The sequence below is a fragment of the Mastigoproctus giganteus genome, chromosome 4 (genome assembly GCF_048544385.1).
Source record: "Mastigoproctus giganteus isolate SK-2022 chromosome 4, ASM4854438v1, whole genome shotgun sequence".
NCBI classification, from domain to species: Eukaryota; Metazoa; Arthropoda; class Arachnida; order Uropygi; family Thelyphonidae; genus Mastigoproctus; species Mastigoproctus giganteus.
Window position 1 is genome coordinate 115,844,247 of NC_143578.1, and position 26,021 is coordinate 115,870,267.

The following is a 26,021-nucleotide window of genomic DNA, read 5'->3' on the forward strand; positions in this document are numbered from 1 at the left end:
GAGGAAGAGACATAACACAAAAACTGGCAAGGCTCTTCACAAAGTGCATTAGAAAAGGTGTGCCGCCTAAGCAGTGGAATAATGCAATCATAGTTTTGCTGCATAAGAAAGGAGATAAATCAGAAATTGGAAATTATAGACCAATTAGCTTGTTATCCCACATCTACAAGTTGTTCACAAGGGTGAACTACTAACACTTTAGAAAGAATACTTGATGAGAATCAACCGAAAGAGCAAGCTTGCTTTAGGACAGGATTCTCAACTATGGATCACCTTCACGTAATATCACAGCTAATGGAGAAAGCAAATGAATATAAAATACCATTATGCCTGGCATTTGTGGATTATGAAAAGGCATTTGACTCCATACAGCATAAGGCAATGTTTCGGGCACTAGAAAGACAAGGCATAGATACCCCATATATTATGATTTTGAAGAAAATATATGAGAGTGCTACCTCCTTTATTAGACTAGACAAAGACAGTAGGAAATTTAAAATCGAGAAAGGAGTTCGACAAGGAGACACAATATCTCTGAAACTGTTTACTGCTGCCCTTGAGGAAGCTTTCAGAAGATTAGACTGGTTGCAGAAAGGAGTCAATGTGAACGGAGAGTACCTAAACCATTTACGATTTGCAGATGACATTGTGGTCATAAGCCACGATCCCAAAGAATTAGAGGAAAACCTTAATCAGTTATGCACAGTTAGTAAGGATTTTGGACTAAAGATGAATATGGCTAAAACAAAAGTAATGATGAACAAGTATGCCACAGAAAGGGAAATAATGATTGAAGGAGCAGTAATTGAAAAGCTGGAGTCATATACTTATCTGGGACAAATTATTAGCTGTAATAATGATAAATGGCTGGAAGTCAAGAGAAGAATAAATTTTGGATGGATAGCATTCAGGAAATATAGTCACATACTGAAGAGCAATATCCCAGTTTGTCTGAAACGTAAAATAATGAACCAATGTATACTCCCCACCATGACTTATGGAAGTGAAACTTGGGCATTCACCAAAAGAATAGAAGAGAAGCTGAGAACTACACAGCGAAGAATGGAGTGAATTATATTGGGAATCAGACTGTTAGATAAGAAGAGAAACACATGGATTAGGCAGCAAATCAAGTAAAGGACATTCTTATCAAAACTAAAGAACTAAAATGGTCCTGGGCAGGACACATAGCTCAAAGACATGATGACAGATGGACTAAGAAAATAACAGAATGGTACCCAAGAGGAGCTAGAAGAAAACCTGGAAGACAAAGGCGGAGATGGATAGATGAAATTCATGAGTTTTTGGGTAGTAAATGGATGGCCAGTGCTAAAAACAGAAGGAACTGGAAAGTTGCTGGAGAGGCCTTCATCCTGCAGTGGATTGAAAATGGCTGATGATGATGATGATCACCAGTTTAATGCAACCACTGGATCAAGGCATTATTTATAACCTCAAGAGAGAGCATATAGCACCCACCTGATAAGGTACTTGATCCACAACATAGAAGGAGGGAACAATGTGCAGCCAAATTGGAATGTCTTGGATGCTATCTGTAATCTTGTTATTGCTTGGGAAAGTATTACATCAAGTGTAATAATCAACTGCTTCAGAAAGAGTGGCTTTGGAGAGAACATCATCGAAAAACATGGTCCAGCAGACGAATGTGATAGCAACAGTGAGGAATTTGAAAGACCATATGGATTTTGTTGGCAAATTTGAAGAGTTTGTGAAGGTGGATGATGAAGTTGCTACCACTTCAATGCCAACACCAGAAGAGCTGCTGGGTACCAAACAAAATGATGGTGTTTTTGTTACCAGCAACAGTGAAAGTGAAGAAGTGCACACACACACACACACGTCTAAATAATATGCCCAAAATGCATTGAATATAATAGAGAATGTGTTGGCCTGCAGTAACGTACATAAATGAACTATTGCATTTGATAATGTCTGTGCAAACAACATTGGATTCTTTCTTTAAATTAGATTAATTTATTAAAAAGTTAATGGTTTGTATGTCTCCTTTTATATTCAGATTGTAATTGTTTTTACTGTGATACTAAAATATACATCAAAATATAAACTGTACAATATTTTAATTTCCATTAATATTGCTTTTCTATTAGTTTATCTTACAAATAAAATAAAAATCTTTAAAAAAAATGTTATTCTTGTTACTGTATTGTTAGACAAGGCTTTTGTTTTTATTATTTTATTTTATTAATTTATTTTTGATATGTTATTTATTATTATTATTCTTAGATATACAGTGTATGTACCAAAAACAAAACAGTAAAATTTTGACACTTTTGAGGTACCTCATTACTACAAACCTCGTTATTACAAAACGTGAAAATTTAGGTCCCTTGAATTTTGTATTAACGAGATTCCACTGTAGCACTATTTACATTGGTTAACAAAAATAACCTCATCACGGAGCACTAATTTTAATTGTATCTTATTGTATTAGAGAGTGGATATTGTTAAGTGTGTCACTTTACTTCTTGTGAGCACGGATCATCCCGAAATAACCTAGTCCCTTATAGAGAAGTTTCGTCAAAAATATTTTAAGTAATTTTGACAATTGTCTTCGGTTTCCAGTCTATTATTGCTGGTTGGTTTAGTTTTGGGTGGGCTGATGTACATCGGCTATGCTTTGCTCTTCCTTTTGGCAGTAAGTGGATAATGGAAATTGAATACAAGATTAGTTTTTAAGAAACCCGTATATATTAGCAATATTTTAAAAAGCATAAGATCATGTTATAAATTTAGTCCTGTCACATAATGTATTAATTGGATCAGTTTGATGCGAGTGTCGCGCTGAAGAATTTTCCTATCAAAAGGTATGAGTAGATCTCTATATTTTACAAATAGTACTTAAGTAGGAAGGATTGAGCTTCATTGTGCTTATTTTGAAATCTAAAATATTATAATTATGATACTTAAAATTATTTCCCTGATTAATATCCCCCAGAAAAAATATCCAATTTTCTTCTTATTATTATAATACTTAAGATTATTTTAGTATTATTATTAAGATTATCGAAGTATATTAAGATTATTATAATTCTTAAACATTTGGTTATAATTTGTAAGATTTTTTTAAAATTTTAATGTGTGATTTTGATATAATTAAACTCTGATTATTGTCAGTAATGTGGTTTTATGAACTGATTGTATACTGTTAGTACATATATATATATATATATATAAGTGTTTGTTGTTTATTCATTAATATGACATAAAATATTAACATTATCATATACTGTTCACATAACTGCAATGTACATGTTCTATGTGTTCAAATAAAATTTTATTAATATTTTTAGTGGCCGTTTTGATTAAATGAAAACCATTTTTTATTGCAAAAACAGTTTCTGAGATATAGACTTTAACTTTGTTTTTTTTTTAAAAATACAATCAGTATGTTGGGATTTTGGGCAGCATCGTTTAAATCTACCTAATAAGCCATATACTTTCGATAAAACCCATGGAAGTTCTAACATTGATTTAACAAAGTAATTCAACAATTGAATAGCAGGATCTGCTGGGATGTATATACAGAGCACACTAATAGTGATCACAGATCAATTGTGTTTATCTTAAGTTTGGTAGATGGAAATTTAAATGAACCTATAGTGCAAGACAGTGTTAGATTTAATTATAAAAGGATCAATTGGAGAAAATTTGAGTTTAGCTTGTCAAACAGTTTTTCAGATATTGTTACAAAAGGGTTATCTGGATTAAATGCAGTTGAATATGTATTTTATGTACAGACTGCACTTTATAATGCTTTACATTTTGCTACTAAGAAAAAGAGAGTTAATGCATAAGATTCCTTGGTGGTCTGCTGAGTTGACAGCCCTAAGAAAAGAAGTATTTGATCTGAGGAAAAGGTATCAAAGACACAGGGGATGGAGTGTTACTGAGGCATTGGTTTTTAAAGAGTTGTAGAAGATTAAGAAAAAACAGTGCCATAAAACTTTTTATAATCATAAGTTTGAAGCTTGAAGGGATTTGGTTTACACGGTTGGGAATAATGAACCTTTGGGACTTCTTTTTAAACTTACAAGAAAAAAATTGAATATTAATAATTTAATTAGTACAGTTGTTTCTGACAATAAGGAATCTGTTGATTGGCTTTCTACTATCACAACAATAACTGAGAGATTTGTTTTTGGTTGACTGTGTTATATTGATGATGGTATATCAGGCTTAATGTCAAAGTTTGCAGATGGTAATGAAAGTAATGAATATGCTACTGCAACAGGATCTAGAAAAGTTGGGCAGATGGGCTGAGAAGTGACAGTCGAAGTACAAACAAATTTATCCCTAATTCACAAAGGGAGATCAAATATTGACGTGAGTAATTACAGACCTGTTAGTTTACTGTTCCGGGGTTTGGTTATCTACATGTATATTTGAGGCTCAGTTTGGGGAAATTCAATGGTCAGCTGGATAATTACCTACAGGAGGAGGGAAACTCGTAGGTTGTCTATTTCCTTTTCTCTTATTATTATTATTTTTTTTTTTTAAATTTTCTTCTTATTATTATTTTATTTTTTATGTTATTTTATTTATTTATTTTTTTTGGCTTGTGCAGCATAAGCCATAGGCTTTCTTGCACTTTGTGGCCATTACTGATTCAAATTGAAGTTTAACATTGACCAGTGCAAAGTATGTATATGGGTAGCATTAACCATTGACAGGCCACACTTGAGTGCAGTGTTCAGTACTCAATGAGGCCTCCAGACCTAAAATGAGGTCTGGTTCCTCATTTTAGGAAGAATGTGTGGAGCTGCAAGAATAAGTACAGAGAAGGGCAACTAAATTGGTGAGGGGAACAAAAGGGTGCTTACCAAGAAAGGCTTAAGTGCTGAAAATTGCAGCATCTTGCAAAGTGAACTGATTGAGGTGTATAAGGCCTTGAATGGTTTCAGCGGGGTCAATGCTGATGGGAATCTTCCTCTTGCTCAGATTACAAACATGAGGGGGGCATAAATTGAAATTGAGGAAAGACAGTTGTAGAACAGATATGCAGAAACTTGCCTTTAGCCAGCGAGTAGTTGATTGCTGGAACAAATTTCCATCTGTCGTTGTGGAAGTTGTTAGCTTAAATAAATTTAAGGAAAAGCTGGACAAGCTTTCGGAGTGAATGGATGGGTGAAATGGGAAGTATTTTTGTTTTTTTTTTTTCCTGTTGTATAAGCCTGCTTTCTTGCATCATATTCCTCTGCTAATGCTAATAACGGGTTTAGGGCTGAAAACCTCAGACTACGAGAAATTCACTAGACAATTTGGTGATTTATTTTGTAGTAAATCACCAAAGTAGATGAAATAGCATCGTGTTTGTTACATCTCATATTGCGAATGCCTTCGCAATGAGTTTCTTTAATATTGCACCACCTTGAATAAGCAAAGCTTCACCAGAAAAGAAGATTAATATTACTTATACAAGCTTCTGGGCGCACCATTTTGAAGCTTGTTGGCCTCTTATCAGTGGGCAGTTAGGTACCCTGGTGACATGAGTGACAACCCAGTTATGAAGTGTAATTCCATGATATGAGTGATGCCAAATGAAATGCGACAGTAAAGACTAATAGGACTGTAAGCCTCAGAATACAGGAAATTCACTTTCAGCCCTAAATCTCTTATTAGTCTTAACTGTTGCACACTAACTAGTATCTTTCATATTGTGGAATTACACTTCATAACTGGGTTGTCAATCATTGTATCACGAGGGTATCAATCAGAACACCAATGAGAGGTCAACAAGCTTCGAAACGGTGCCTTCTGGGTGGTGGTATCTGCCAAGAATAAATAATATTAAATAATATCATGGCAACTCATTGCAAAGGCATGCACAATATAAGAGATAACAAAAATGACACTTGAACTGACTTGTTTGTCTAGGAATAAAGAAAATAATTAGCATTAACAGTGACATATATGATGCAAAAAAGCAAGCTTTATATAGCATCAGCCAAAAACCACTTCCTATTCAACTCTGCATCCACTCCAAAAGTTTTTCCCGTTCTTCCTTGAATATATTCAAGCTATCTACTTCCACAAATACAGATGGAAGTTTGTTCCAGCAATCAACCACTCGCTGGCTAAAGGCAACGCATCTACTCTGAAACTGTCTTTCCTCAATTTGAATTTATGCCCCCTCAGGTTTGTAATCTGAGCAAAAAGAAGAATCCCATTAGCATGGAGTTTGCTGAAACCATAGTGTTTCAGCAAATAAGGCCTTATTTCAGCCAATAAGGCCTTAAACACCTTAATTAGATTACCTCGCAGACGCCTGGTCTCTAGGCACTGCAATTTGCAGAATTTAAGCTTTCTTTGTAAGAGAACGGGTACAGAGAAGGGCAACAAGATTAGTGAGGGGGACAACCCTTTGTCCCCCTCACTAATCTTGTTGCCCTTCTCTGTACCCGTTCCAGCAGCTCAAATCTTTCCTAAAATGAAGCCTCGAAACCTGTATGCAGTACCCAAGGTGTGGCCTGATCATTGCCTTATACAAGAGGATAATCACCTCCTTAAGACCTGCTAGCAAAGTTCCTTCCTGTATATAATTGACAAGACCCGATGAGTTGCTATGGCGGCCTGTCTGCCTTGCTCTGAAAACTTCATATCTGATGGCACAATTACCCTCCAATCATTTTCATCTTCATTACCCTGAGTGTAGGTACCGAACAGTTGTTACTTTACTCTGGGGTTACTGTTCTCTGTATTTGTCAATGTTAAACTTTAGTTGCCGCCTCTCAGGCCATCTGCCCAACTTTTCTAGATCCTGTTGCAGCGCATACTGTCGTTACTATCATTAACAACCCTACCAACTTTTGTATCATCTGCAAACTTGGACATTAAGCCTGTTATACCTTCACCAATATTATTGATAAATATAGAAAACAACAATGGGCCCAACACTGAATCCTGGGGGACTCCACAAAGAGCAGTGTCCATTGATTACCACCCTCTGTCTTCTTCCACTCAACCATCCCTTTATCCATAGCATTAACTTTCCCTTAATGCCATACTGCTTCAGTCTGAAATTGGATCAGTATGGCATTAAGGGTAGATGGATCCACCAATTCCAGGCAATGGCTAAATTCATACAGTGGAATTGTTGTTTTCAGTGAAATGCAGAAAATATCAAGGTACTACAAAAGCACAAACCAACTTGCTTTTGTTTACAGCAGACTTATCTTGAGACAAATGAAGACCGCATCAAAAAAAAAAGGTAAATTGCAGTCATTATCAACCCACTACAGGATGGAACCCTCCTCAGTGATTCATGCTGAGGGAAATGGACCATAATCTGCCATGGTGGTCCAGTGCAGGTTGGCAGATCGACCGTATTTAGCAGTCAGGGGCTTGAACCCTGGTCTACTCAAAGATTTGTGTGCTCCTGACCACCTGGCTACGGAGACCGCATCAAGCATAACATTGCTATTATTCGTAAGCATAGAATTGGGGATGGCTCTGCTCATGGAGGAGTCACTATCCTTGTGGGCAACTGGACCCCATATCAGCCTTTTCGAGTTACCTCTGGCATAGAGACTGTAGCAGTTCGCCTTACATTTGGGTTTTTATTAACAGTGTGCTCCATTTATTTGCCACCTGGGACTGACATCCCCAGAAAAGACCTTTATGATCTTGTTATGCAGTTGCCTCCCTCATTCTTTCTTCTTGGGGATTTTAATGGATATAACACACTGTGGAAGGGGACAAGTCATAGAGCATATGCTCACTACTAATGACCTGCCCCTTCTAAATGTGGAACAAACACCTTTTTCCACATGCCTACCTGTATGTTTTCTGCCATTAATCTATCTTGCCTTCCCCTTCTCTCCTCCCTTTTCATATCTGTGAGGCCAAGGAAAACTGTTACTTTACTCTGATCACTTCCCTGTGATAACCTACTTACTTACTGGGAGACTGACCGTGTCTTGCTTTTAGGTTACGGAGGTGGACTGTGCAAAGGTACTGGGGGGGGGAGATGCAAAAGGGGCCTTGTTTATGTTGAGATTTTGATGGCTCCCTTGATTGGGGGGTCCTGGTGCACTACATCCATTGCACCTCCCTTTGCATGACCCTGGTCAGGATCCTATTCAATGATGCAGTCATGTACATCACAGAAAGCATTGTCTGTGCAGCTACAATTGCAATTCCAAAAATGTCCATTTCATTTCTGCCTTTTCCCAAACCTTGGTGGAATTCAGAATGCACAGCAACAAAAAAGGCACAGAATAAAGCTTGAGGGATAGTCTGATGATATCCTACCATGGCCAATCTAATAGCCTTTAAACGTGCAAGAGCCGAACCATGCTACATTCAGCATCAGAGTCAGAAGGAATCGTGGATCTCTTTCACATCAACTATTACCCAGATGACCAGCACAAAGGTGGTCTGGGACAAAATCCAGGAAATAAAGGGAAAATACACAGCACACTCTTCATCATTCATGGAATATAATGGATGCACTATTGCAGACTTAACAATAGCCAATGCTGTTGGGAAAACATTTACTAACATCTCAGTAATAACATCTTACTCCCCCCCCCCCCAAGTTTCTGAAAACTGAAAAAGAGGCCCTCAGTTTTACATCAAAGGGTATCCACCCACATTTACCATACATGAGCTGAAAACTGCTCCCATTCTTACCAAAGCTAGTGCTGTTAGATTAGACCAGACAACATCCATTATGAAATAATTAAACACCATTTCCTGAAATCACTGGACCGCCTGCTCTTCCTATATACAACAGAATCTTCCTCGAAGAGCAGTTTCCGGACTCGTGATGCAAGGCAATTATTCTTGCCTTTGCTAAGCCAGGAAAGGATTGTAAATTTACAAAAAAATTGTTGTCCTATTGCTCTGACTAACTATTTATGCAAAATATTTGAGAGAAAGCGCATCTTTTATGGTACCCTTAGAATCAAATGACTTTCTCTCCCATCATCAGTGCAGCTTCCGAAGGAACAGTTACACTTTGGACCACTTAATTCGACTGGAAGCGCATATTCAAAATGTTTTCTAAAAGAGAGAGAGCACCTGGTGCCCATCTCCTTTGACACAGAAAAAGTGTATGACACAATTTGGAGATTCGGAATTTTAAAAGATCTTTATAACCTTGGTCTAAGAGGTCACCTTCCCGTTTTTATTAAAAACTTTTTATCCCTTCATTCTTTCCAAGTTCGAGTGGGTAGGATCCAACCTCTCTCAGTCCTTTTGCCTAGAGGAGGGAGTACCTGAAGGATCTGTCTTAAGTGTTCTGTTTTTTGCCATTAAAATAAACTCTATTACTGAAAAACTGCCTCGAACCATAAACAGTGCACTCTATGTCAATAACTTTGGCATATCTTCTCAATCATGTAACAGGAGGGTTATTGAGAAACAACTGCAACACACCATTGACCATGTTAACTCCTTGGGCTCTAGCCACTGGTTTTAGTTTCTCACTGGAGAAGACCATTTGTGTCTATTTCTGTCTCAAGCATAACTTTTACCCCAAACTTGAGTTAAGACTTGAACAAAGCACCATTCCAGTAGTAGCAGAGATGAAATTCTTGGGACTCATATTTCACAAAAGGCTGACATTTCTCTAACATATTCATCAGCTATGCACAAAGTGCATCAGAGGGCTGAATCTATATCCATCTGCTAGAAATAGCGCACTTTGTTGGCTTGATTCCGTTCACCATCAGGCCATCCGTATTGCTGTTGGTGCATTCAGAATATCACCTGTCTAAAGTTTATATATTGAATCAAGTGAACCATCCTTGTCACTTTGATGAAATCATTGCACATCCATTTTTGAGCCACAATGGGAAAATATGTATAACACTCCTCAAACTGCCACCCATCCATTCGATATTCATGTTCAAGAGCTACTTAGAGAGTGTAACGTTGTGGCAGACATAGCTTGATCACAAATGCAGCCCATTTTACCCTGGCATGCTCAAATACCAGCTTGTGACCTCTCATTTAAGAATGTGACAAATCTACTACCCCATCCTTTGACTACCTTCAGCTCTAAAGAGGACGCTGACTCTCTTTAAAAATTACAGCTGTGAATTACGGGCTCCGAAAAAGCGATAAGTGTTTGCCTTTTTATTTACCTAATTGTTATTGTATATTGTACTTTATACGTAGTTTATAGTTACTCTGGTTATTTTTATTTTTAATTTAAATAAAATGTTTTTGTAGATTACTACATAATATATGTAAAACCGTTATTTTGTTCGAATCTTGCAGCCATTGTTTTTGTATAAAGTACTAGGGAATTCAAATTTTTAATTGTGCTAACTAGGCAGCTCTAACGTAATACGTTAGAGCGTAATATATAGCGTAATACGCATCACTGCATTTAGGATTCTGTTAGATAGCATAGTATTGACAATTATTTAATTAAATTTATTGATCTTATTAATTTAAAATATCATGCCCCAGACTAGAGCAGCAAAGCAACGGGCACGAAGTGGCAGGAGTGCTGTAACTTGGGGGAGAACTGAGGGGGGCGATTTTCCAACGCATCACAGCCTAAAAAAATGTGCAATTTGGAAATGTTTGCCGAACTCTCTGGAACAGAACATGATCTAGCAAAGGAGAATGTCTTTGTGTGTGCCAAGTGCAGAGAGTATCTAGAAATTAGGCATCAACTCAGCGTTTTACAGAGTTCTATGAGAGCTTGAGGTGTAGTGTAGATGCCCTCGAAGAAATTAATGAGGGGCCCAACTCAACGCCAGAGCTCACTCCTGGGCATCAGGCAACACAGCAGCAATCTCCAAGGCAGAATGCGCTGGTCCCAAAGGAATTAGTTATTGTTGGTGACTCTATTGTCATGGAGACGGGGAATATATTGTGTAAAAAGGATAGATGGAACAGGACCAGGGTATGTCTGCCAGGGGCAAAAGTTGATGACGTTGTAAAGCATATATCATCTTTTAAGGGTACAAAAGGTGATATTGTTGGATTTTTTGGCACAAATGACATTAAGAGTAGGAGATCTGTAGATTTACTTAACAAGTACAGGCCAATGTTGCAAAAAAGTCGTGAGTTAAGGTTAAATTTGAAAGTGTCTGCAATTCTGTCCAGGCACGATAGGAGGGAATACATGATGTGAGCCTTGTCAATCAATTCAGCCCTGGAGGGAACGTGCAAGGCTCAAGGGGTAGAATTTTTTTCAGCATGGTCTGTGCTTGTTAACAGGAGAGACTGCTTCTATAGGGATGGGATACACTTAAATAGAAAGGGTGCAAGAATATTTGCTGATGCAGTGTTAGGTGGGTTGGAAAACTGCTAGCTTGGGGGGAATTCACAGACTAAAAGTTTAAAAGTAGCCGGAGGCACAGGTGAAGGTGATTCTTGCACAACTTCTATTAGAATAAGTAGCGACCTGGAGCCAAGGGTGCTGGGGGTTTCAGGGACGGATGGCAGTTATCGTGAAAAAGGTGGGTATATGGGATATGTTAGGGTAACTAATAATAAGGATAGGTACATGTATACCAATGCTAGAAGTATAGTAAATAAATTTGATGAATTTGAAGTGTGTTTGTCAAGACAACAAAGGCAGATATTGTTGGAATAGCAGAGACGTGGTGTCACACAGATATAAGGAATGCAGAACTGGAATTTGGGGAGTACAATGTGTACAGAAAGGATGTTATGCTGTTAATTAAGAAAAACATAAAATCAAAAGAAGTGCATCCAGTTGATATAGATGAACAGTGCACTGTTGAGTCAGTTTGGTGTGACATAAGCACTGTGAAAGCAAAAATAAGAGTAGGAGTGTGTTATAGGCCTAATGACTTGAATGAGTACAATGAACAATTGTACAGAGAAATAGAGTGGGCTAGTAAATCAGAATGTCTTATAATGGGGGATTTTAACTTCCCAGATATTGACTGGAACTCGTGGGTTCGTCAGTCACACATTAGTAAGACTTTTGTGGATTTATTGGATGAGTGTTTTCTGCAGCAGCATGTTCGAGAGGCAACCAGACAGGGTAATACTCTTGATCTGGTTATCAGCAGTGATCATTCGTGTATTAAGAATTTGCAGATAAAGGAACCACTAGGTGGCAGTGATCACAGTGTACTGATGTGGGATTTTCTTAAAGATATAATTACCATCAGGGGTAAAGGAAAGGGTTTTTGCTTCCTTTACGGAAGCAAAAACTGTCTTTAAAAACTGTTTTTAAAAACTTTAAAAACTGTCTCAGACAGTTTTTAAATTCTGTACAGTGGGATCAACTGACGATGTTACCAACAGTAAATTCTAAGTGGGAAGCATTCGAGGAATTAATCGTGGATGCTACTAAAAGTTTCATACCTATTAAGAAATATTGTTCAAGGTTTAGGCCTAAATGGTTATCAAATGAACTAATGAGACTCATGACAGAGAAGAAAAATGCATGGAGTGCATATAAATTATCAAGCAACTCAAAAGCCTATGGCAGATATAAGCTAGTCTGTAATCAGGTCACAAAGGAGGTTAGGCAGGCAATGGCAGATTACGAGAAATCTTTGGCAAAAGATGCTAAGAAAAACAGCAAAGATTTCTTTACTTATATAAACTCTAAAAGGAAGGGGATGAATCTGATTGCTCCACTTGATATCGATGGTTCGACTGTTGATGATAGTGCTCAGTAGCAAACAAACTGAAAGAGTATTTTACATCTACATTCACACATGAGGAGTTATTAAGGTTTGAAAATGGCAGAAGGTTATCAAATTGTAGCAGGGTGCTTAATGATTTTGTAATAACTGAGAGCAAAGTGAAGGAGAAATTGTTGAAGTTAAACATAAGAAAGGCACCGGAGGTGGTTGGGATCTATCCAGTTATATTAAAGGAGGCAGCAAAGGAAGTAAGCAAAACCTTAGCCATAATTATGAGAGCATCCTTGGATTTAGGGGTGGTCCTCACGGACTGGAGATGTGCAAATGTATCCCCAATTAAAATAATGGAATCACTGGTTAAAGATGCATTGCAGGATCATCTAGACAAGACTGCAGCAATAATTCAGACACAGACAAATTGGAGCAGAATGGTATTAAGGGTAAGTTGCTACAATGGATAAAAGGATGGTTCAGTGAGAGAAGACAGAGGGTGGTAATCAGTGGGTGCTGCTCTTCGTGGACTAATGTTATTAGTGGAGTCCCACAGGGTTCGGTGTTGGGCCCTCTGTTGTTTTGTATATTTATCAATGATAGGCAGTGTGCTACTGCAACAGGATATAGATGATTTGGGGGCAGATGGGCTAAGATGTCTTAACTGAAGTTTAACCTTGACAAACGCAAAGTACTGCATATGGGTAGAAGTAATAACAGAGAAACGTACCAACTGTGTGGTACTAAACTTAAGGTGGTAGAAAATGAAAAAGCCCTGGGAGTAATTGTGCAGTCAGATATGAAGTTTTCTGAGCAATGCAGACAGGCTGCCAGGGCAGATCATGGGGTTTTGTCAATGATATATAGGAATTTTGCTAGCAGGGAAAAGGAGGTGATTGTCCCTCTGTATAAGGCAATGGTCAGTCCACGCCTTGAGTACTGCGTACAGGTCTGGAGGCCTCATTTTAAGAAGGATGTAGATTTGCTTGAGCGTGTCCAGAGAAGGGCAACAAGATTTGTGAGGGGAATGAAGGGATCCTCTTACCAAGTGAGGCTTAAGTGCTGCAAATTGCAGTGGCTGGAGACTAGGCACCTGCGCGGTGATCTGATTGAGGTATATAAGGCCTTGAATGGGTTGAGCACGCTGAATTCTGATGGGATCCTTCCACTTGTTCAGATTATGAACCTAAGGGGGCATAAATTGAAATTAAGAAAAGACAGATGTAGAATAGAAGTGCAGAAATTTGCCTTTAGCCAGGGTGTGGTTAATTGCTGGAACAAACTTCCATTTGTCGTTGTGGAAGTTGATAGGTTAAATAAATTTAAGGAGGAACTGGACAGGCATTTAGAGGGAATGGTGTGATTTTTTTTTTTTTTTTTTATTTTGGCTGATGCTGCATAAGCTCATACACTTGCTTTCTTGCATCACATGCCACTACTACTACTACCATTCTGAACATTCTGACTTCGAGCCATCTGCATAAAGTGGCAAGAAGTCAGAATTGTGTGTGGGATCTGCTGCTGTTTTTTTATATTCTAGTACATCTGAACAGATTCTCCCTGAATGCAGCATATACACTGCAGAGCTACCTGCTATAGAGTTAGCTCCGGATCACATAAGAAATCGCCAATACCAGCAGTTTATTATATACACTGATTCACTGATTGCATTACAGACTTTATCAAAGATGAGATACATTACTCATCCAATCCTGTCTCAGTTTCAACAGATGATATACAGTCTTTATGAAGGTGGATTTGACATCCACTTCTGCTGGATCCCCAGCCACATCAAGATTAGAGGAAACAATTTGGTTGATACTGCAAGTAATTCGTGGCAAGTTAAATTCTCAGTGGCAAGACTTGTGGCATCAGCAGGTTACAAACGAACATATAATCCTAAACTGAAACCTATATTCAAATTATGGCAGTCTGGTCTGCACAGGGATCATAAAGAGGAAGTTGTTCTTGCTTAGCTCCACATAAGACACAGTCGTCTAACACACTCCTTTTTGCTGAGGGCTAATGCCTCTCCTATGTGTGTGCGAAAACCACGAACTTTTTTCAAGCTCTTGGTTCCTTGTGAGTAGTAAATAAATGTTGGTTTTAACTTTTAAACCCAAGCAGCATTGTCTCCCAGATGGAATCATTTAATTCTTAGATAACATATGACCAAAACAAGCTATTCACTTTCTTCATTATGAAAGTTGTTTTGGCAGTATTTTTCTATCACAGACCCATTTCATTGATGTTGAAGACTTGTTTAGTACCATATATAACTCCTCAATAATTTGGGCAAATTCACTGACATAACTCCTTGCCAATTGGATATCAATGCTTACTGACTTCCACCCACATGAATTAGACAGGTTGCAACATGATGAGCCAGGTGGGAAGGAGCAGCAGCGCGTAGCACACGCTTCTTGATTAGACCAGGGTTCGAGCCAGTCGCCACCAAATACGGAGGATGCGGAAAGGTCAGGGAATTACCACTGCATATTCCCGGAGCAATATGGCCTTAGTTGCTAATGCTCCTAAAAACCAAATAACAGTAACATGATGACAGATAAGAGAATAACGATATTTGAAAAATAATAGGTTAGGAAGTCAACAGTTATTGAGGTGATAGCCGTAGAACGTTTTTAATCATGGTTATAATTAACTATCATTCAAAATGATAGAAAATTTGCATTTAGCCAAAGCAGAGTGTCAATAACCATTAGAACAAATTACCACTTAATATTGTAGAAATAGAGCACATGTAAATTTAATGATGGATTGGACCTAGATGAAATGAAATGACCTCTTTATTATTTAAAAAACAATTTGAGGCTAACAATGCCTGGCTTTCTTGCATCAGTTTGTCCTTATTATTACTAATACTATTGATATTTCTTGTAATAGTCCTGCATCATCTTGTAACACCAAAAGACCATGGTTTGTAACTTTCAAATAACTGATGAATGGGAAGAGGGATTGTTGTTGTTGGAGGTTTATGGTACAACAGCAACTAAAGGCCATTATGCAACAGTAGTAGAAAGTGACCATTAGCACCGGTGGTATCTTTTTTAAGTAAAAACTGCATTGATGTCAGATCTGTCATCTAAAATTTGTTTCAAAGTAGGAGCAATTTGGGCTGCATGCCTTGATAACAAAAGATTTGCCATACTCTATTATAGAGATGATCTATTATTGATCTGTTGTAGATCAATTATGATATGTTAGATTGTGAGTTGACTTGCATGCATAATTTCCTCTTTTCTTTTTGATTTGAGCAGAAGCTGGATGGCCAAGACTGGGGATTTGGTTTAATTCGAAGGAGTTTGTTGCCTTCTTTATTTTGCTAGATAGCTTGCTAATAATTTATACTTTGACTTATTACATGATTTTTTAGTTGGTGAAAGGAATTTTAAAAAAGCCATCAACTAGTTCCACAGTGGATTTGGACACTCTCACTGCCAGGTATGCCAACATGACTATGGACACAAAAATTTTACTACTTTAATTTCCTGAGTAGATCAGTTAGCAAGTTCTGAATATGGTCAAGTAGGTAGTTGTGATGTTTTCTTGGTTTCTGTAAAGTAAGAATGGCATTGAGAAAGAGAAAGTCATTGAATGTTATGCTATGAGTAAACTGGTATTTTGTAGATTCCAGGGCCATTTTTACTGCATTCAGTGCAGGTAATGTGCTGAAATCTGAAGGTTATGGAGGATGGAAGGACAACATTATCACCGGCACAATGGTCAATTTTTGAGCCACTAATGTATATTTGAGTATAAATTCTTGTTTTGCAATTAGTGATATCTGAAGCTTTGTTATATTCTCTTCAGTAGAGCAGTTTTTCTCCATTCTTGGAGAGACAAATCACTTGCTGGGGGACAGAAAGCTCATGGAGGAGTGGGGGGAACTAACTAGTGATGGCTATTTTAGAAAGATCTAGCTGCCAATTATCAAGTTATGAGTGAAGATTTATGCCAGCTAGCCAGTTCATTGATGGATAAATGTTACAAGTTCTCCCAATCTGGAGTAAATGGATACTTTGAAGCTAGATGCATGGGTTGAGTTTTGATTTTTATAGCATAATTTAGAAGTAAAATTTGTTATCATGGACAGAGCAGAAGGTCATGAGCATCAGCGTAAAGACTTTGGACAGGAGATTTGTGGTAGGCTCCAAGAGCAATGCATAAGCCACTGTGATGAATAGGATCTAACCATAACCACCTTAAGGTGGTAGGCAGAGTTGTAAACTGGCGATCTATATTCTAACTGTGATCTTACTGTAGCATAATGCAAGTGAAGGAGATGATGATGATTGTTACCCCATGATGCAGCTGATAATACTGTCAAAATGTTTAATTTCTTGAATCAGGTGATTCTAAGCTGTGGTGAAGTGGACCCCAGGAAAGGCTACCTCCCCCCCCCCCACTTTCCCAAGGAATGTTCAGAGAGTGCAAATAGCTTCTGAGCAAAGTTTCCAGTGTACTGCTCCTAGGTAGACAGTGTTGAACACATCAAATACATATACATGTCACATATTGTATAGAATTTAAATTTTCTTATAAATTTTTATAAAATCTAGACTGTTCAGAAATTGAGCAGTTTCTTGATCTTTTAAACAAACACAAAGACATGATTAACAACTTACTTATGCAGATGAAGCTCACTTCTATTTTTTGCACTGTTCATTGAAAGGTATGGAGTAGCATCATTTGTAAATGTGAGACCTTGTATTGTGACAATTACACTGCATTAACTGTTACTTTATGAATTGTTAAAAGCTTTGTATCTTCTAGTATGTTTCGACATGCTTACTGAATTTATTAACACAGAGTTGCTGTCTCTGTGTGAACCATGATCATTATATTTTTATGATGACCCAGTAACCATCTTTGATTAGTTCTTTAAAGGTATTGAAATCACAGCACTAATACTGTGTGCATGACATATGCAAATATCAAAAGACTATTTTTCTATTGTTGGTGCTCTAACAAGGAATATTGGCATCTGGTCTAAAGCCAAAAAAATAATCCAAATTTTAATTACAGTGGATTTCAGTTATTTGGGCCACCAAATAAATGGCTGCCCCGATTCAGTTAATCGGGGCAAATCTTAAAAAACAGAACCCAATCGAAAAAATAGCCAGAGTTTACTTCGCTTAATTGGGACAAAATGCTGTTTAATCGGGGCAGGAGACCGCACCACTGGAGATTAACCTAAGATTTTCTCTGACCGTACCACGTAGTTTGGTTGGATTTTTGGAGGTCACAACCATAAAACAATAAAAACAATTAGCAGTCACCTGTTTATTGAGCTTTTCTGTTAGTGCAATCTATCGTAAACGGATAGTAAATTCGATCTTATTGAATTTGCGATAATACTGACAGCTGGAATTCTGTGGGTTATTATGGTAAAATGTGTTTACGCTTCCATGGAATCTTCAATCATATAAAAAAAATAATAATTTTCAGAATCTTCTCTTCATTCCTATTTTTAAAGCTTTGTAACTCGTTACTCCGTTCACACTTGCGCGTATTGTGTTACTTGCAAATTTGTGTGTGCAGTGTTTTTTGTTATTGATTGCTTATCTTTTTACTGTTTTAAATTTCAGCCCCCACCGACAAATGTTAGTGAACAGAAATGTCAACTAGTTTGGTTAGTATGTACATATTACAGTACGTATTAATTATTCTGATTATCACATATATTCTTCCGAATTTCCCGTATCATTTAATTTTTTAATTGGTAAGGTAATAGAGGGTAAATTTGTGCTTAATATATCTTTACTTTTATAGCCTGTAGATAACATTCCTCCTATTTTCGCTAATTAGAATTGCTGTTTAATAGAATTAAAATTCAATTCACAAACGTGATCATAATGACCGGCACTTACTGCACATCATATGGTGAACGGTACTTTACTATGGTGACTCCATCATAACGTAATTTGATTGTACAGTGAACCAATTGTAAAGGGGGGGTTACATTGTATTTTTAACTATTTACGTGAAACTTCGGATAATTGGGGCAGCCGCTTAATTTGGCCAAAATGCACTAGTCCCGATGTGTCCCAAATAACCGGAATCGACTGTATTATATAAGTAATATGTTAAATGAGGAAACACTTAACCTACTTGCTGGCAACAAAATTTTGTTTTTATTGCAACAAAGCCCTTAACCCAGTACTTGAATTACTAAAACTTTATAGACTATGTTTTGAATTTTCTTTTCCTAATTAAAATAACTTATACAAATGTAGATACATTCTGATTAATTAAGATATTGAATAGAACTGACTCAGTGAATACTAATAGCACAGAGCAGCACACAGGAGAGAATATCATTTTGTCATAGAATTAATATTGAATAATAAGAATGAACCGTTAAAACAGTAAAATTATTTATCTAATTAAATGCATATGAAACCAGGTTAACTGTCTTCTTAACCTGGTTTCATAAAATACATGTCTACTTAGCTAATTAAATACATATAAGAAAATTGTTCGAAATATAGAGACTTATTTGGTTTACCTCATGGTTCTCAGTAAAGCAGCACAAGTGTAGTCCCTCCAACCATATCAAGTTGTATACAAAAAGTCAAAATCATTCTTACAGGTTGTAAAAGATACAACACTAATTAACTCTCCTCCCCCAGTTTGACCCAAAGAAGAATTCCATAAAAGACCCAAAACTTAGCCTATAAAGTTTCAGTGAATTGAGAGTACTAGGGTTAAGAGCTTTGTATCTTCTAGTATGTTTCGACAAAGCAAAAATTTTGTATAAAAGTAATACTTTTAAATGTGTGTATGTCAAATAACAATATTGCATTTATTGTATATATAAATTTTTTGCTTCATAATAAACTAAAAACAAACAACAGTAAAATACAAAAAGTACAGAGCATATAAAAGGACTGTTTGGAAATGCACTTTCCAAGTTTTTTCTATTTCAGATTTGTATCTTAATCTTATTGCTACCTTCATATTGCTATCTTTATTCTCTTATTCTTCTGTTATACTGTATTATACATATTATTATTATTTATAATATATTATTCTTCTGTTATGCTACTCTCCTTCAGTAATAATAGAGCATCCACTGTTCCAAAGGAGTTGATTGATATGGCTGTTGAGGCTGATGTAAATATTGTTGATTTAAGCAAAAATCTTCTTACTTCTGTACCCGATTGGTAAGTTTAGATAGAGTCATTATTTGCTACCATTATATCTCAGATGACATTTATATCTGTACTACTATATAATTTGCTGCTACACTGGAAATGATTTCATCTAATTCAAATAACTAGATTTCTTGTTATGTTAGAATTGTGGCACTACCTGAAATGTGAATTTATTGTGTTACTATTTGTAAAATAATAAGAGGAGTTTACCTCAATATAGTACGTAGAACACTTCTGTATGATACTCTCCAGAAATTAAAATGAAAAAAATCGAAAACTTACATTAGAGTAAAAAATAAATAATTAAAAATCAATTTAACACAATTAAAAATTAAAAAGAATCTAACGAATATATTCAAAACAATTTTCCTTCCATTTTCAAAAAGATAGGAAGGAAAGTCATTTTGCATATTTTCATTAGATTCTTTTTAATTTTTAATTGCATTAAATTGATTTTTAATTGTTAAATTGATTTAAATTGTGTTAAATTGGTTTTTAATTATTTATTTTTTACTCTTATGTAAGTTTTCGATTTTTTCGTTTTAATTTCTGGAGAAGTATCATACGGAAATGTTCTACGTACTATATTGAGGTAAACTCCTCTTATTATTTTACAAATATTAATATCAACGTAAAACATATTGAGTATTACAGCTCTGATTAATACTATCTAATTATATTACCATGCACTGAGTGGACAGAAATCGTGGGATACCTAACTAGTAATGGGTAGGCCCACCTTTCACCCGGATAAGGGCAGTCACACGGTGAGGCATTGAGTCCACTAGTTCACAAAAGAGTTCCACATGTATTTCCATCCATGCTTGCTGGACCACTGCCCATAATTCCATTGCATTTCTAGGTGGAGGATCCAAAGCTCAAACGGACCTTTCCACAGCATCCCAAATATGCTTCACAGGGTTCATGTTCAGTGAATGGGGAGGCCATTCTGTGGTAGTAAAATCTGCAGAATGCTCTTCAAACCATGTTCTGTTCACCACATCTGCTGGAAGAGTCCATTACTCTGTGGGTGCACAATGACCATTAAGGGATGCAGATGGTCTTCCAGGATGAACATGTAACTTGGACCATTCAGAGATGCGTCTAGCTGTACCAGAGGTCCCAATATGTCGGAGTTAAACAGGCCCCACACAGTTACCGACCGTATACCTTCCTGAACAGTTCCTTGTTGTAGTTGTAATAGTAGTAGTAGTAGTGGCATGTGATGCAAGAAAGCAAGTGTATGAGCTTATGCAGCATCAGCCAAAAAAAAATAAATAAAATAAAAATCACACCATTCCCTCCAAATGCCTGTCCAGTTCCTCCTTAAATTTATTCAACCTATCAACTTCCACAACGACAGATGGAAGTTTGTTTCAGCAATTAACCACCCGCTGGCTAAAGGCAAATTTCCCCACATCTATTCTACATCTGTCCTTTCTTAATTTGAATTTATGTCCCCTTAGGTTTGTAATCTGAACAAGTGGAAGGATCCCATCAGAATTCAGCGTGTTCAACCCATTCAAGGCCTTATACACCTCAATCAGATCACCGAGCGGGTGCCTGGTCTCCAGCCACTGCAATTTGCAGAACTTAAGCCTCTCTTGGTAAGAGAGTCCCTTCATTCCCCTCACCAATCTTGTTACCCTTCTCTGTACACGCTCAAGCAAATCTACATCCTTCCTAAAATGAGGCCTCCAGACCTGTATGCAGTACTCAAGGCGTGGCCTGACCATTGCCTTATACAGAGGGACAATCACCTCCTTTTCCCTGCTAGCAAAATTCCTATATATCATTGACAAAACCCCATGACCTGCCCTGGCAGCCTGTCTGCATTGCTCCGAAAACTTCATATCTGACTGCACAATTACTCCCAGGTCTTTTTCATTTTCTACCACCTTAAGTGTAGTACCACACAGTTGGTATGTTTCTCTGGGGTTACTTCTACCCATATGCAGTACTTTGCATTTATCAAGGTTAAACTTCAGTTGCCACTTCTTAGCCCATCTGCCCAAATTATCTAGATCTTGTTGCAGTAGCACACTGCCATTGCTGTCATTAACAATCCTGCCAACCTTTGTATCATCTGCAAACTTCGACATTAAGCCTGATATACCTTCCTCAATGTCATTGATAAATATACAAAACAACAGTGGACCCAGCACCGAACCCTGTGGGACTCCACTAATAACATTAGTCCACGAAGAGCAGTACCCATTGATTACCACCCTCTGTCTTCTCCCACTTAACCATCTTTTTATCTATTGTAGCAACTTACCCTTAATACCATTCTGCTCCAATTTGTACAATAGTCTTCCATGCGCAACAGTGTCAAAATCTTTCCTGAAATCCAAATATACGATATCAAAATTATTTTTTGCCATGATGGGTGCATAGTTTTGTGCGGTTTCACCAAATATGCACCCTTCCATCTGCTCGAAACAACTGGAAATGGGACTCATCAGACAAAGAGACCAGTCTCCAATCATCCAAGGTCCAATGCCAATGTTCGTTTGCCTAATTGAGGCTTAGAGTTCTGTGTCATGGTGTTAGCAATGGAACTCTAGTGGCTCAGCGGCTCCCATGACATATTGCATCTAATGATCACCTGATGGTCTTGGTAGGGACATTTTTGGCACCACTCTCATTGAAGTTGGTGGTGATTTGTGCCACCGTTGCTCTCCAGTTGGCTGAAACAGTGCAAGACCGACGGCTACGTTCATCTGCCACTTTTCTCTGCCCACAGCACTGTCTACGATGGGTGTTATTCCAGAAATGGCACATTAGCATTAGTAGAGGCATATAATGCAAGAAAGCAAGCTTATGCAGCATCAGCCAAAAAAAAAAACCTTCCACTTCACCCCTCTGTTCGTTCGAAATACGTGTCCAGCTGAGCTTTTAAATTTATTTAGGCTATCAACTTCCACAACAAGGGACGGAAGTCTGTTCCACCAACCAACTACCCGCTGGCTAAATTTTTGCACCCGCTGGCAAATTTTCGCACATCTATCCTGCATCTGTCTTTCCTCAATTTGAATTTGTGCCCTCTCAGGTGATTATTCTGAGCAAGAGGAAGAATCTCATCAGCATTGAGCATGTACAAGGGAATAATCACCTCCTTATCCCTGATGGAAAAGTTCCTGTATATCATTGACAAGACACCATGAGCTGCTCTTGCAGCCCATCTGCACTGCTCAGAGAACTTCATATCTGCCTGCACAATTACCCCCAGGTCCTTTTCATTCTCTACCACTGTCAGTGTAGTACCACAGAGTTGATATGTTGCTCTGGGGTTGCTGTTTCCCATATATAGTACTTTACATTTGTCAATGTTAAACTTCATTTACCATCTCTCAACCCATCTGCTCAACCTTTCTAGATCCTGTTGCAGTAGCATAGCGTCAGTAGTGTCCTTTACAACCCTGCCAAACTTTGTATCGTCTGCAAACTGGACATTAAGCTTGATATACCATCATCAATATTATTTATAAATACAGAAAACAATAATGGACCCAACACTGAATCCTGAGGGACTCCACTAATAACATTAATCCCCAATGAGCAGTGTCCATTGATTACCACTCTCTGTTTTCTCCCTCACATATTCCCGAAAGATACACTCTTGATACTGTTGAACGAGGATAGTGCAATTTCTCTACCACCACTGTGATAGAGTGACATCGAGCACCCACTATAATCCCTCTTTCAAAGTCGGTTAACTCACAATGTTTATCCATACATCGAATTACTGTCTGTGATGCAGTGTACCTATATACCTGCCAAGCGGTAAGTTCGTCCACTAGCAAGAGGGATGACAGTGGCACATTGCGCAGGAACGAGGTATCCCATGCATTAGGATTAGTAGAGGCATACGATGCAAGAAAGCAAGTTTATGCAGCATCAGCCAACAGCAGAAAAAAAAAAAAAAAAAACCCTCCCACTTCAACCCTCCATTCATTCCAAATGCCTGTCCAACTCATTCTTAAATTTATTTAGGCTACCAACTTTCACAACAAAAGATGGAATTCTGTTCCACCAATCAAGTACCCGCTGGCTTAAGGCTACAACTGTCTTTCCTCAGTTCAAAACTGTGTCCCCTCAGGTTCTTAATCTGAGCAAGTGGAAGAATCCCATCAGCATTCAGCTTGCTCAACCCATTCAAGGCCTTATACACCTCAATCAGATTACCTCGCAGGTGTCTGCTCTCCAGGCACTGCAATTTGCAGAATTTAAGTCTTTCTTGGTAAGAGCACCCTTAAAGGAATTCTGTCCTTTCGGTGTAGAATTGGATAGGGTTGTAGTGGCCATTTATTGCACTAATAATAATATGTATTTCTTCAAACAAAACATTTCATTATATAAAAGGAACAATGAGTATACATGAATAATTTGCTGCTTCAATATAATGCTGGTGTCTAGCGACAAGTTTAACACTTCTTATGGCCTAACTGAATTATAAGTGAAAATAAAATTTACCTAATTGTTTTATCTGAGTGTGTATTGACTAAAAGATATGAAATATTAAGGATGCTGATCCCCTTTTATTTACTTGACTGTGCTGTTACAATTCCTATAATGAACTTAAGTTTTGTGCTTGCTTTCTGAAATAATCAGATTTTTTTTTTTTTTTTAATTTTTTATTTTAACCCTGGAATTGCAATTAATTATGGAATAAATGCATTTCTTTGAAATCCTCTCAAAAATCCATATCTTTTTCATGGACCTGCTTTAAGTTACAAACAGCACAAGCTAGCTTCACACTATAGCACGCTCTCAGTATGAGAACATTTGCTTTATAAACTTTCAGTCTTGCAAACAAATTTTTAACACTAGACACCTGATTTTCAAACTCAAATCTTAATCTTATGAACTTTTTTGCAACTTCATAAAGGTACTAATTTTCTTTACAATGGCTAAATGATAGAGCATGTGGACTTTTTATGTATCTGCAAAAAACAAAGAAATAAAACGAGGAAAAAAGTTTCTTTCACTTACATTTTCCACCATTACTATCCAGTTCCATTTTAGACTTTACCAAACACCCTGAAAGTAAATTTCATGAGCTCCAGCATTCCATTACCCCTAAGCTTTTATATTTGTTGTTCCAAATTCTTGCATTCCCTACCAATGAAATTATACCTAACTATTCATTTTACTGAACCTATTAAGGACTTTATATACTTCAATCTGTTCCCTCTTGAAATATCTAGTTGCCAATCATTGTAGCCTGCAGATTCTGAACCATTCTTCATATGGACATCAATTAGCACCCCCTCCTCACCAGTTTAATTGATTTTCTTTGAGAAGTTCTATGTCTTTCTTCAAGTATGGTCTTCACATTTGAACATAATAGTCTGAATGCAGTCACATCATTTTCTTATATAAAAGGACAGTGATATCCTTTTTTTATTTGCAAGTCTTACATATGATATACAGGGCACTGTGTGCCTTCCAGGCCACCTGTTTACATTGTGTGGGAAATTTAATATATTATTGTCCTGTAAACACAAATTTTTTTCACCATGAATCACTTCTCATTCCTCCACCCCACCCCCAAAAACTTATAAGTGACAACAGGATTTCTGTTCCCCGTGTGGAAAGCCTTACATTTAGAAGCATTAAACTTCAGCTACCATTCTTCAGACCATATAAGCAACTAATTTACGCAAGTTGTTTTGAAGCAAAATGATATAGTTCTTTATTTTTTATTTTACGAAAACCCCAAACACGAGAGGCACTAGAACCTATAGTACTTAGTACCGTGCTTGGGTTGGAGGTTGAGAAGATGAAAGAAGATATTTGTTGACATTAAACTTGAACTTCTGTAGACTGTAATTTTCAAGAAATACGTATGAAGGAAGGTTGTTCCAGAAAATGGCAGTTGAATGAATAAACGAGGAAGATGAAAAGTTGGTTTTGTGAGTTTTAAGTTGGACAGTAAATGGATGTTAGCTGGCAGCGGCACATATTTGGACTGTTTTGAAAGAGCGAGAGCAGGAATTATAGAAGCCAATTCAGAAGAACAGTGCCCATGAAAGTATCTGTAGAAAAGGAGTGCAGCAGAAACAGTACGTCTATGAGACAGCGAGTGCAGAGACTCTGTTAGAGATGAGCCCTTAATTAACCTAACTGCTCTCTTCTGAATGGAATCTAGAAGCCTGAGAGAGAGATTTTGGGGGCACTGCCCCAGATGTGGGAACAAATCGCAAATCTGCCCTACCAT

At 37.3% G+C, this 26,021-nt stretch overlaps 1 protein-coding gene across 3 annotated transcripts in view; it reads left to right on the forward strand.

The window, feature by feature from the left end:
* The window catches only part of LOC150087009 (leucine-rich repeat-containing protein 40-like), a 500,077-nt gene that overhangs the window by 342,903 nt on the left and 131,153 nt on the right, over nt 1-26,021 (forward strand). For all 3 annotated transcript variants that reach the window (XM_090372899.1, XM_090372898.1, XM_090372896.1), the window contains exon 11: nt 19,700-19,807. In XM_090372899.1, the coding sequence (XP_090229025.1) occupies nt 19,700-19,807 (108 nt within the window). The remainder of the gene's footprint in view (nt 1-19,699; nt 19,808-26,021) is intronic.